The 14,585-nt window shown below is 34.5% G+C and overlaps 1 protein-coding gene across 7 annotated transcripts in view; it reads left to right on the forward strand.

Moving 5' to 3' along the window:
* The window catches only part of LOC126810366 (inositol 1,4,5-triphosphate receptor associated 1), a 102,523-nt gene that overhangs the window by 41,893 nt on the left and 46,045 nt on the right, over positions 1-14,585 (forward strand). For all 7 annotated transcript variants that reach the window (XM_056098431.1, XM_050535387.2, XM_050535389.2 and 4 more), the window contains one exon: positions 7,633-7,862. In XM_056098431.1, coding sequence (XP_055954406.1) covers positions 7,633-7,862 — 230 coding nt within the window. The remainder of the gene's footprint in view (positions 1-7,632; positions 7,863-14,585) is intronic.

Consider the following 14,585-nt stretch of genomic DNA (forward strand, 5'->3'; position numbering starts at 1 on the left):
TAAACATGACGACGATATTTTCAATATCCGTTTTCGAGAAAAATAAAGGCACAACCCGCACGATCGTTAAAAACGTGTTGAGGGAGTTTCAAACGTGAGTTTGTCGCAATTTGTGTGCGAGTCGTGCATCAAGAAAAATCCCGATGTCATTGATTTGTTTGCCAATAAAAGAAGACGAATGTTTGCACCCGGAAAATTATCAAGCTGTCAAATTAGCTCTTAAAAAAAGAAATCTGAAAAAAACCCGACCTACCGACCCTTCACCTCGATTGTGGGTCGGGTTTGGTGAAACAAAGATATTTTTAAGGTCAGCCCCAGTATAGGAGCAGAACAGTAGGACGTTAAACCCCATTTCATTTCGAATTACGCCCATCTTCATTAGCCCAGTCGGTGCAGAAAAGTAGGATGTTAAACTACATTTTATGTCGTTCCAATCGTTGAGACTCAATAATATCAACAACTGGTTATAAATACTCTTGAGACTACTTTCTCAATCTGATTTTTAAAACTATTTATTTACCTTGTGTACATTAGTAAGATGAAGAAGCTTATTCCTTTTTAGCAATTTGGGAGGGTTGGATGGCTGAATGGTTAGCACGTGTGCGCTGTATCATCAAGTCTGTCATTGAATCAACTGGCGTGGTTTAGATTCCCCGGTTGTACGTGACAAGGAGTAGGCTCGCCTGTCCAACCTCGTGGGTTTTCTCTGGGTCCTCCGGTTTCCTCCCACTGCTAAAGACCCCTACGCGCAAGCGAATTATGGAAATAAAATTGAACCATGTGTTACTCCCGAAATGACCTAGTTTGTGTCTAGTGGACATTAAACCCCATTTCTCTCTCTCTTTTAGCAATTTCTAATTATACCTTCAAGAGTTATTGCCTTGTATTTAGTTTAACGACAATAGTTATCTCCTATTCTTCTTGATATTAGAATTTATTGTTCAGGCTAATAAAACCTCATGAATTTGATCAATTTCTGTTAATTTGTTCTTCTAATAGAGTTTTTGCCCTTTGCTCACATTGTAGAATACTGCGATTATTTTTGCCAATAGAGGATAGTCTATGAGATTGTCTTTTTGCTGTTACAAATACGTGCAAGTCATTGCTGTTTCAAATACATGTATGTGTAAGTCAAACTGTGGTCCCTTGTCATCATTCATGAGAAAATTACTTTGTTAGTCTCATAAAAAGACCAGATGCTGAAGACTGTAACCATAGATACATGTATTTATAAGATGAAATGAGTGTTAATTTAAAGTTGGTTACTTTAAAGTAGTTTAAATTCCAAGTTCAAGATGAAGTCATATTTCAGTGGAGGGATGTTGTAATTTAAACTCTAATCATCGTATGCTTCCTGTCTTGACTACTAGTTGAAATTATTTAGAGATGTTTTCAGTTCAAGAAATAACGACTGGTGATTTTAGAGAAACACGGACAGATTTAGTGTAAATTAAAACTGTGTTAATTTTAGAGAGAGATTATACAGAAACTTTTAGAGACAGAATGTTTTAATTTAAATAACAATGGTGTTAAATTTAGAGGGAGATTATACCAGAAGTATTAATTTAAACAACAGTTGTCTTAATTTTAGAGAGAGATCATACAGAAAGTTTTAGTTTTTATAAATACCAATTTAATTTTAGAAGGAGATCACACCGAAAGTTTTAGTTTAAATAACAATCATGTTAATTTTAGAGGGAAATCATACTGAAAGTTTTAGTTTAAATAACAATCATGGTAATTTTAGAAGGAAATCATACTGAAAGTTTTAGTTTAAATAACAATTGTGTTAATTTTAAGGGGAAAGTTTTTGTTTTAAAATCAACTGTGTTAATTTTAGAGGCAAAGTTTTAGAACAATCTTGTTAATTTTAGAAGGAGATCATACCAAAGTTTTAGTTTATATCTAGTTTGCTATAATCAGTGCAGAGGGCTTATTCTTCCTAGAATACCTAAAAACACTTCTTATTTGCCAATGATGCAGGACAGAAGACCTGGCAAGAAACAGGGTCTAGTCCTACGGAAGGTTTGATTAACCATATGACTATACATTGTTCCTTGCAAGGCCCTCAATCCTGCACCACTGACAAGGGGGAAACGTCAGAAAATCCTGATGAACTTTCTTGGCCAATGCAAGGATCAAACACGGGGCCTACAGGTTAGTGAGTCAGCCTCTTACTCACTGAGCCACTGTGGCTCCCATTTACTAGAAGCACATCAACACTTATTTGCCTAAGTTATATTATTATTATTATTATTACAGCATATTTATAGTGCACCTTTTCATATAACATGTTCAGGGGCACTTTACAAAGTGACAATGTAAATCATACATAAACGACAAGATTATGGACATGTTAACGATTGTTTACAGAGTCAGTTAAAAGCCTGATTAAATAAATGTGTTTAAAGTTGTTTTTTTAAAAGAATATAGAGATGTACAACATCTTAAACTAAATGGTAGATTATTCCATAAAACAGGTGCTTGATAACTAAAAGAACGCTGACCATAAGTGATCTAGAGAAAGGTAACATATTACCCTAATTTGATAATATTTTTATTACTTACAATGTCAGTGTGTTCTGTGCCTTGTCCATGGGATTATTTTTAGTTATGTGTGAGTCTTGTGCACTTATTATTATTTATTCCTTACAATGTCAGTGTGTTGTCCGTGGGTTTGTCTTCTTGGTTTATATTTCTTTATCTGTAATGCAGTTCTCCTGCACTGACTATCTAAGGTAAATGATTAATAGTGTTATTATTTAAATATTGACCTGAAATTGCATTTTTAAAAGTATAAATTGAGAAGAGATGTAATAATTCAAGTGTAGACCGAGAAGTGTCAGGATAAGATTGATGTGATATAGGTATATTTATATAGTGGCGTATATTGGTTAGTCAACTTCTGTCAAGTAGACACTTTAAAACATTAGTCACGTTGTGGATTATTGTCGGATCACAGTTATTTACATTAAAACTAATTCCAAGGTAGGAAGAATATTTGATTATAGGCCATTGGGAAAAGTTTTTATATTTTTTCTTAGGGTAGTAATCATTTCATAGTGACTTATTTAGTTTGAAAAAAAATTACCTTCACAGATGTGACTTGTTCAAGGAGTACTAAAACCTTAGTATGTGAAAACTAACAGGAAATCCAACAGTTTCCATACAATTATAATTATATTTTTAAACGTACATTATTCAAGATCTAAATCTGCCTATTGCAGGTCTTTTTTTAAGCCTGTATTGTTACTTAAATTATTACTTAGACATTAGTTAATTTATCCAGACCATAATCAACTCTTGATGCCATCACTCGCCTGCCATATTTAGCACATTGAAATTTTTTTTTTTTTTTAAATAATTAAACGTAAAAATGGATAATCAAGACTTTGCTTTTTATCGTATCGACTTTAGTAATGATGATCGAGGCTAGCCTAAAATTCAAAAGCTAATATCGTGGTTCAAAGTGGAGCAATTTGACTGAACTGTTCAGCATATATTCTATTTACGTATCTATTTTTCAACTATTATAATGAGAACGAACAGCTCTTTATCTAATCTCCCATACTGTAAATCAATAAGACATTTTGTGCAAAACAAATTCTTAATGCCAAATTATTATTAATACCATTAGGATTTCCAAATTAAAACTTTTATAGGCCTGTACCTTGTAAAGTTAATTAGGCTTTGTCCTAGTTTTATTTCTGGAGCATACATCTATCTCTTAAACTATTCAAGATATAATTTCGTACAACCATCAACCTGTTATAGCAGTTGTGTCTTTTTCTTATTAAGAATTTTTCTGATTTAATTGCTGTTGTGTTAACATGGAAAGAAATTTGGATACCAGGATGTGACTATAATTTATAATATAAGGTAGTTATTTCTTGTTTTTGTCACGCCTGCCTAGTTGGTGCCAAAATATTACTTCTCACTATGTGATAGTTAATTTGTATAATTATTTAATTAATATATCGTTACTCGTTCTGGGTCACTGAATTTTACTTAATCACTTCCTGACATGATTATCAGTAGTTAATGAGGCGCGTCTTAAAGATACATTCTCAAGAAATTATTTATAGGGTCGTTAATATGATTCTTCTTAAAGATACATTCCCAGGTAGTTACATTCACTAAAAGTAAGGACACTCAATCTTACTAGAAAAATACAGGAGTGACATAGAGAGTCTGAGAGTGGTTCTGTGTGATGCCATTTTTAATGAATGTCAGATATCAAGGGTAAATTTAATAAGTCGAGGGGTAGGGAGTGGGCACTGGACAATTTTTAGACAAGTTTAATATATTTTATAGTTTAGTAATTAATTTGCATACTGAAACTTATTTCAAAGACCGTGAGTTACATGTGTAATAACAGTCTGTATTTTAAAGGGGCATTATGTAAGATTAGTTAAATAGCTGAAAGTTCTTGCTATAATAGTTCAATAATAGATAATGCAAAATGAATATATCGAAAATTTCATTCATATTACTTTATTATGAGCTGATTGAAATTTTGACAAGATGTTTATTATCGTAGCAGTGGTACTTGTTAATTGAGGTTTATCCTTGATTCATCATTTTTAAATAAATTCATTAAATGACGTGATCATTTTTCAATCCATTTAAATCTCTGTCATCTGATGTTCTAGAAAAATGATTAGAGGCTTGTCGTGTTAATAAATGTCTACAATAGGCAGATAATACATCTTTAATATAATAGGGTGTGTATATAAAAATAATATATAGTTATATGTATATGCACTTCCTTTTGACCGGGTCTATATAATACAAGGTACTGGTTATATTTTGTAAGTTCTAATATATTACCAGGTGTAAGTTCTTATATATTACCTACTGTATTTCTGTTTACATTCCTTGGTTACAGCAGATAGTCATCACTCAGCTGGCATCATGCTATATATCATCATCATCTAGTCTAAGGGTAGGTTCACACTGACATACAATATCTAGTCTAAGGCTATGTTCACACTGGCATCATGCTATATATATCATCACCTAGTCTAAGGCTATGCTCACTCTGGCATCATCATCTACTCTAGTCTAAGGGTAGGTTCACACTGACATACTATATCTAGTTTAAGGCTGGTTCACACTTGCATCATCTAGTCTTAGGGTTAGATTTACACTGGCATCATACTATATCATCATCTAGTCTAAGGCTATTTTCAAACCGACATCATACTATATCATCTAGTCTAAGGCTAGGTTCACACTGGCATCACACTCTACCATCGTCTAGTCTAAGGCTATGTTCAATCTAACATCATGCTGTATCATCTATTCTAAAGCTATGTTCAATCTAACATCATGCTGTATCATCAAGTCTAAGGCGATGTTCACACTGACATCATACTATATCATCTAGTCTAAGGCTGTGTTCACTCTGGCAACATACTATATCATATAGTCTAAGGCAATGTTCACACTGACAAATAAATAACAGTTTTTATTGTAACATGGTCCATTTTTCAGTTCACTCAGCACAGACTAGGTTATTTTAGGACTAACATCTCTAATTCAATCATCTGCTTTCTGGTGGTGGGTGCATAGAGAATCATGTCTGCGTTTAAAAGATAAAAATCACCCTCTGTGCATTAGAATTATTCAAGAAGACAGAAGTTAACACGTTATAAATCATCCACATAGATAATCATCATCATAATTTATATATTTATACAAGTTTATTTTTGTAAAATGATGACTTGACGGCTTTATTAGTCCTTCAAAACTCCTTCAATAGTCCTTCACTTACGTGTCAATTTTTGTAAAAAAAAAAAAAAATTTAACAGAATATGGATTTAGCATGAGAATATGGATTCACGTCATATCACTTTAACCTTGATCAACAGATCAGTTTGTTAATTGTAACTTGTAAATGATCTCTAGTCAGTAGAGTGTGGATGGTTCTTGTTGTGGTGTATATTACAGTACAACTTGTGGTATAAATAATAGTCTACTGATCTCTATAGTCAGAGTGTGGATGGTTCTTGTCGGGGGTTTATATTACGGTACAACTTATGTGGTGTATATATAATTGTAAGTAGACTGTGGATGGTTACAACTTGTGGTATAAAATAAAATAATAATTTATTTTTAATATAGTGATTTACAAAAAATCGTAAAATGCTTTACTACAATTATAAAGGTAAGATGAGACAGAAAAGTAAAAGGAATGGCACTTAGGAAAATAACAATGGTACTCAGTTAAAATACCCTTTCCTTATTTTTATTTTAATATAGCAATTTACATAAAATCTCAAAATGCTTTGGGGGTCATGGTGGGTAAGACGCTGGCTAGCTAGCCTGGAGGTCAGCTATTCGATCCTTGCATAGGCCCAGAAAGTTCATCCAGATTTTCCGGTGTGGTTCCCCCTTGTCAGTGATACAGGACGGAGGGCCTGACCAGGACAGCTGTCTAGTCGTTTGGATGAGACATTGGTGTGCACATAAAAATCCCTTGACAGTTGGAATTCGATATAAGAGTAGGCCATAGTGCCGTTGTCCGGGCAAAATTTCCCTGATCGCACAGTGTATGGCATATGCCCATTTTTATTAGCCCAGTCGGAGCAGAACAGTAGGATATTGAACCCATTACATTTCAGTTCAAAATGTTTTACAATAGTTATAAAGGTAAAAATGAGAGAAAAGTAAAAAGCTTGGCACTAATGAAAATAACAATGGAGCTCAGTTAAAGTACGCTTCTCTAAAAAGAATTAAAAATTTCTATGACCCTCAAGTCCATGGGCAGCCTATTCCATAAAATCATTGTCACCATACGCCTTAGTTGACTTTGGTCGTAGAGTGGAGTGGCACAGTCGAACTGAGTCAGTTCTATGAGGTTACATTGATAGAAATTAGGGCTTTGAGGTAGGGCATATACAATATTAAATGCAGGAGAACCACACCACACCAAACCCATGGACACTCATAGCACACTGACATTGTAAGTAATTGATAATAAGAACACTATCAAATCAAGTTAATGGATGCTAGCCATAAGCACACTGCATGACTTATGCCCATCTTCATTTAACGTCCTATTGTTCTGCTCCGAACTGGGCTAATGAAGACGGGCATACGCCATACAGTGTGCTATGAGGGAAATTTTTCCCGGACAGCGGCACTATGGCCTACTCTTATATCGAATTCCAACTGTCAAGGGACCTTTTACGTGCACGCCAATGTGTACACAGGACCTCGGTTTTCGTCCCATCCGAACGAAAGATCCCTTGGCAGTTGGAATTCGATATAAGAGTAGGCCGTAGTGTCGCTGTCCGGGCAAAATTTCCCTCATAGCACACTGTATGGCGTATGCCCGTCTTCATTAGCCCAGGTTAGGAGCAGAACAGTAGGACGTTAAACTCCATTTCATTTCATTTCCATCCGAACGACTAGACAGCTGACCTTGTCAGGCCCTCCGTTCTGCATCACTGACAAGGGGAACCAAGCTGAAAAACGGGATGAACTTTCTCAGCCAATGCAGGGATTGAACACCCGACCTCCAGGCTAGCGAGCCAGCGTCTTACCCACTTATTAGGGAATGAAATGGAAAAAAAAAAACATTTCATTTCATTCCTTAATTTTTATTTTTGTCTGTTCTATTTATAGACAAATCTGGCTAAAAAACGTGAACAGATGAAAACCATGAAGTTACCTGAATTACCAGAACAAGGTGAGGTTTCCAATCAAAGCCGTTACTCTGTCAACTTACCTGATGATTTCGATAAAAGTTTGACTCCTCCTCCACCTTCAGATGATGATGTTAGTCCCAGTATCCCAGATTCCTTTCTCGAAAAACTTGGATTAAAGGTGGGCAAGGATAATACAGACCCAACCAGGTAAGTTGGCTTTAATAATCAGGCATGATTTTTTTCCGTTTTTTAGCAGATTTCCGCTATTACAGTTGTCTGTGGGTCGTTCTCGTGATTCATCTGAATTTGCAATAAAAAAAATTGTTGGGGTGGGGGGGGGTGTAATACATTTTGGTTAAGTCTTGAGAGGGAGCAGGAGAAGAGTTGTTAGTTGATAGAAAAAACTCAGGCCTTCACCTCGAACCCGATGTTAAAAGTAAACACAGTTTACATCATTATCAAGTCTCTTGTCCCTTATTGTCCTGTATAATTAAATAATCAGACCTACACGATCAAGACTCCGTAACCAGTATAAGTCAGACAAACTCCATTGGTGGGATCAAGAGGTTTATTGATAATCAGATGTTTTGGACATAAAGAGACAAGAGTCCTTCTTCAGTATGTACGTGACAAGGAGTAGGATTGCCTGTTCAACCTCATGGGGTTTCTACGGGTCCTCCAGTTTCCTTCCACTGTTAATGACCCCTACGCGCAAGTGAAGTATTCAAATGAAATTGAACCATGTGTTAGGCCCGAAATGACCTAGTTTGTGTTATGTGGAAGTTAAACCCCATTTCTCTCTCTTATTATGGTAAATAATCGAAAAACGTGCAGTATTTATACTAAAATGATTGTGACATCAAAGGAACGTTGAGGAATGATTTAGAGTAATTAGGAGTGATCAGGATGGCTATTGAAGAAATTGAAAGAATTATGGCCGAATAAATAAGATTATTTGGTGTTATAAATACTGGGCGGTTTTAAAAAGATATAAATATTAACAACTTATATATAACTAATAATGTAAACAAGTTAAACAACTTGAGATAACAACTGCATGTTTTTCGATTATTCGCCATTACTGAAGAAGGACTCCTTATGTCAGAAACGTCTGATTATCAAGAAACCTCTTCATCACACCCTTGGAGTTTGTCTGACTTGTACTGTTTACTGCGTTTGTGTCTCATCTCATATCGTGTTCTATATGAACCCCTGTGTATCGCTGACATCCCAGTACAGATGTTTTCCGATCACTAGTCTCCGGCTATCTCAGACCACACTTTACGAGAGTTGTTGTCGTCCTCTCAGACCACACTTTACGAGAGTTGTCATCATCCACTCAGACCACACTTTACGAGAGTTGTCGTCATCCTCTATTGCTGTTGTTATAAAATACAATATTGTGAAAGTTGAATCTCTAAGGGAAATGACAGTGCATACATGGCTTATTTCCATTCAGTATTTACAAAGATATGATTAATTGACAAGTTTCCAACATTCAGCATCCCCCTTCAGATGCTATAATCAAGCCAGCACAACCTATAAGAATGAATGAATGAAATGGGATTTAAGCTCCTACTTTACTGCATTGACTGGGTTATTTAATCCAAGCATATGCCATACATTGTGGTATAAGGGGATCCCTTGGCATTTGGAATTCAATATAACAGTAGACCGTTGCATGGCTGCCCAGGCAAAATGTCCCTCATACTAAAGCATATACTGTATGGCTTGCGCCCTTCTTCATTAGCCCAGTCGGAGTATAGCAGTCGGATATTAAACGCCATTTTATTTCATTTCATTTGTTGTATAAGCGGATACTATTTCATATAATCGATTTTCAGGATTAGTTTCTAGTACCGGTAGTGAAGCCTAGAAATAAATCATCAGACAGTCTCATTTCAAATTATCTAAATGTAGACATGACTTCAGAGCGACAAAATAAACATTGGCCAAGTGACAAGAATTTTAAGTAAGAAACCTGGATATGTTTGAAGACTAAAGGGAGACAATCCATTTATATAAGTCGGATGCAGACCACATTTAATTTCTCCATTGACTTTCACATTAATTCTGATCTCTCTGCTTGTAGTCGGATTCGGTTTGTTACATAATTCCCATCCGTCGGCTTTTCGGGTAGAAATCATGGAATAAGCTTTATTTTGTAGGTTTTGATGTTTGATTACAAAAAATCAATGTTGACATTTTTTCTGAGTAGATCTTCATAGTATGGGACGCCATTATTTGGGGGTAGCCATTTTGCGATAATATTCCAACTTATTTTATTATTTTCACCTTATTTATAATGTTATCGACATATTAACTGTGATTTGGCAATGTATTAATATTGGCAGGGTTCATGACTATACTTCAGATTGTTTTCCATCATTTCAGTATGATATTTCCAAGATGGCGACCATTTTTGGCGGGAAAATCAGACGATGTGCTGATTTCGATTAAGTAGTAGTGCTTGGTGTCAAAATATATGTTTTCGGGGCCACAGATTCCATTCCTGACATTTACAACCTTGTAAAATGATCACATGTTCATATACTTAGCATATTTCCAAGATGGCGGTCATTTTTTGGCTGGAAAATAGGACGATGTGCTGATATTGATTAAGTAGTCGTCGTTGGTGTCAATATATATGTTTTCAAGGGCACAGAATCCATTTCGGTCAGTAACAACTGTGTAAAATGATTATTTTGCACATTTACAATATGTTTTCAAGGGCACAGAATCCATTTCGGTCAGTAACAACTGTGTAAAATGATTATTTTGCACATTTACAATATGACGGCCATTTTTGGCGGGAAGATGGAACGATGTGCGGATATTGAATAAGTAGTCGTCTATGGCACCAAGATATATTTTTGGGGGAGCAGATTCCATTTTTGCCGTTTACAACTGTGTAAAATTATCACATGTTCACATATTTAGCATATTTCCAATATGGCTTTCATGTTGGGCGGGAAAATGGGACGATGTGCTGATTTTGATTACGTAGTCGCGTTGTTGTGTCAATATTTGTTTTTCGGGGGCGCAGATTCGATTTCTGCCATTTACAACTGCGTGAAATGGTGGTATGTTCACACATTCAGCATATTTTTGTTTGTGGCAGGACATTTTCTAAACACATTATTAGCATTTATTTATCATCGATTTTCCTGGGAAAGTAAAGCCTATTCCTGGCATGAAGGCAAAAATAGCATAGCGACATGCTAAATTGGTGAACATACGACCATTTTACGTAGTTGTATATGACAGAAATCGAATCTGCCTCCCCGAAAACATATATATTGTCACCAAAGACAACTACTTAATCGAAATCAACCGATCGTCCGATTTTCCCGCCACAAGTGGCAGCAATATTGGAAATATATTAAATATGTGAACATGTGATCATTTTACAAGGTTGTAAATGTCAGAAATTGATTCTGCGCCCCCGTAAACATATATATTGACACCAAACACTACCACTTAATCAAAATCTGCACATCGTCTCATTTTCCTGCCAAAAATGCCCGCCATCTTGGTAATATGCTAAGTATATGAACGTGATCATTTTACAAGGTTGTAAAGGTCAGGAATGGAATTTGTGACCCCGAAAACATATATATTGACACCAAACACTACTACTTAATCGAAATCAGCACATCGACCGATTTTCCCGCTAAAAATGGGCGCCATCTTGGAAATATCATCATGAAACGATGGAAAACAATATGAGATATAGTCATGAATGCCGCCAATATTAATACATTGCCAAATCACAGTTAATATGTCGATAACATTATAAATAAGGTGAAAATAAAAAATAATTTGGAATATTATGGCAAAATGTCTACCCTCAAATAATGGCCTCCCATACTGTGAAGACCTACTCAAAAAAAATGTCAACATTGTTTTTTGGTAATCAAACATCAAAACCTACAAAATAAAGCTTATTCCACAATTTCTACCCGAAAAGCCGACGGATTTACATTAACGATCGCACTATTGGCTCCAACTTTTTTCCAAATTTTGATTGGTCTGAAAACTTTTCACTACAAATAGAGTAAAAAAAATAGCCTTGTCTTTGTTCCAAAGTTTGTATGAGGGTGACTACAAGAAGTTTTGAGATACACAATAAACATGAAGAAGCGAACTATAAACATGTAACTACCCACTGTACATATCACCTTAATAAACTCCTTACTGTGTTATCCTCCCGCTCCTAAATAATGAATTTTCACCAAAACCCAGAGAGAAAACTTCAATTCAAACCCTCCTCTTCAATTCTGTACTCAAAAAATCAACAAAAATGACAAAAGAGAATTGCTATATATAGATTAAGCACTACAAATGGGTAGCGAGATAAGGGGATGTAACTATTGTGTTCCGATCCTTTGAATAGCATATTGATAGCAGATCTATAACTTATCAAATTGATGTCATCCATGTTTTGATAAGTAAATGTAGTAGATTTTTATCAGATTAAATTAAGGAGGAAGTTATCAAACGGTATGCAAAAAAATTGAAAAGTTCAAAGTTCATAAAAAGATAAAACCTTGTAGAATTGAAACGTTTAACCTTATACAGTTAGGGATCTATGGACATTAGTCGACAAAGTTAGGGATCTATGGAGATTAGTCAACAAAATTAGGGATCTATGGAGACTAGTCGACAGATTCTTGATGATATCAACTCAGAATATTACAAGATTTTACACAATGAAAGGTAGGGTATTCGGTATACATGATCATTCAATTCCACACAAATTGACAATAGACTTTTTATTATCTGCACTTGTATTGTAATTGTATGGTACCCCATTTAAATTATCAATCATAGATAATCTTTCGAGTTTACATTCAATCAGATCAAAAGAGACCCATGTTTCAATGGCATTTAGTAATTGAACTGGAATATGGAGGTGACAATTCTATGGAATACAATTACTGAGCAACACTCCGGCTAGGCTTCTCTAGTCATTATTAAGCAATGACTTGATAATGACTAGATTAGAATTGTCACCTGTATACATCGAAAGATTTCAGCAAAAATGATAGGGGGTGTTGGTTTGCATTAAATATACCCTATATATACATTATATATGGTTTCCAGTGGATGCTGGATGTTGACACATTGTCAATTCAACATATCCTTGTAGATACCAAATGGTATTGAATGATTTTTGAACTGATATTCACAATATTGTAGTCTGCAAGGGATTTTATAGCATGACAGAAGTGATGAAATATAAGATTAATAGAAAAATAGTCGTAGTACTTGCAACCTTTCTCTTCCGACTCTCTGTCACCGATCAAACTCAGTGATATAAACAATATGCCATTGCCAAGTTTTCACCTGTAGATAACGTAACTGTTGATATTACTGATTATATTGATATTATATATTGATGAAACATGTTTTACCTGATTAAATTTGATTGCATATTGATCTGTTATAAAACACAGTCATGTAACAACCTTTTATCTGGGCAATACAATATATATACAACTATTCTGCGTTAAAGATACATTATGGGAGATAAGATAAAGAGATGGCAGTTCTCGCTATAATAGTTAAAAACTAGATAGTGTAAAGGTAATTTGCTGAAAATTTCAGTCAAATTGATCCACTATGAGCCGAGAAAGAAGCGGGTGAAATTTTTGCATAGTCTCGGTCATCATTACTAAAATCATTAATATAAACAGCATAGTCTTGATTATCCACTTTTATTGATTTAATTATCAATAGCCGTTAGCGGCATATAGGAATCTAATCCAGCCAACATCGAAGACTAGCCTTGACATCGAGAGTATTATGGTCTGGATAAGTTAATTAATGTCTAATTGATAATTTAGATAACATTTCAGGCCTAAAGAAAGACTTGTATTCTAATAAGCAGATTTTGCTCTTGCATAATGCATGTTTAATTATCTATTTGTCTTTATATATACAACCATTCTACGTTAATTATCTGTTTGTCTTTATAAATATTATCGGCTTGACTAAAATCATTTTGATGTTTTGCTTGACGTAAACATCTATTTAAAAATTGACTCTTAGTCTTATCTTTGGTTGCTGGCCATTCTTGCTCTAATAGTTCAAAAAGACAGACATAATGTAGATCGTTTATTATTATAGCAATGCTTTATGGTACTTGACAACAGAGACTAAGCCTTGATTATCCATATTTTTGTTAAATTTTGAAATTTAATTGTGTCAAATCCATGTAAATCTCAGTTATATGATGCTCTAGAGAGTTGATTTAGCTCTAAAATAATGAAGCTTTAAAAATCTAGTTTAATGTGGGGCCTTAAAGTTGCAATTTCATATTTTTAAGTTATATTTTTAAAATGTATTAAAATAAAGCCTTAAAATAGATGGTATCTAACGGTCCTGCCTTGTTAAAGAATAATCCTATTAATCACTGTTGCCAGTTGAAAAATTGGCAAAAATATCATTTTCAACTTCAAATTCAAACTTTTGAAGATAGCTATTCCATGGCGGGGGGGGGGGGGGGGGGGGAGATAGAAAAACAAGGAAAGTAATTGTGTTATTATTTCCGGGGTCAAGGATTTATAAGTTGGAGAATGATACCTATGTATAATAGTAAGTTGACAACCTATTGAGCAAAAGACAGAAATAATTATGTTTTGACTTTCTTAGAAAATATGAAATTCTCGCTTTAAATCTAAATAAATTTTTATTATATTTTACTCTACTGTGAAGGTTGATGTTGGGCCTTTAAATCTGGATAAATTGTTAGTCTATTTTACTCTACTGTGAAGGTTGATGTTGGGCCTTTAAATCTAGATAAATTGTTATCCTTGGCCCTGTTTCTCGAAATCTTACCTAAAGATAAAAACCAAAGCACTAAAATCAATCTAATATTATCCAATCAAATTACTAAAATTTGGATTTTATCTTAGTTAAAATTTT

The sequence above is a fragment of the Patella vulgata genome, chromosome 2 (assembly GCF_932274485.2).
Source record: "Patella vulgata chromosome 2, xgPatVulg1.2, whole genome shotgun sequence".
In the NCBI taxonomy this organism is placed as follows: domain Eukaryota; kingdom Metazoa; phylum Mollusca; class Gastropoda; family Patellidae; genus Patella; species Patella vulgata.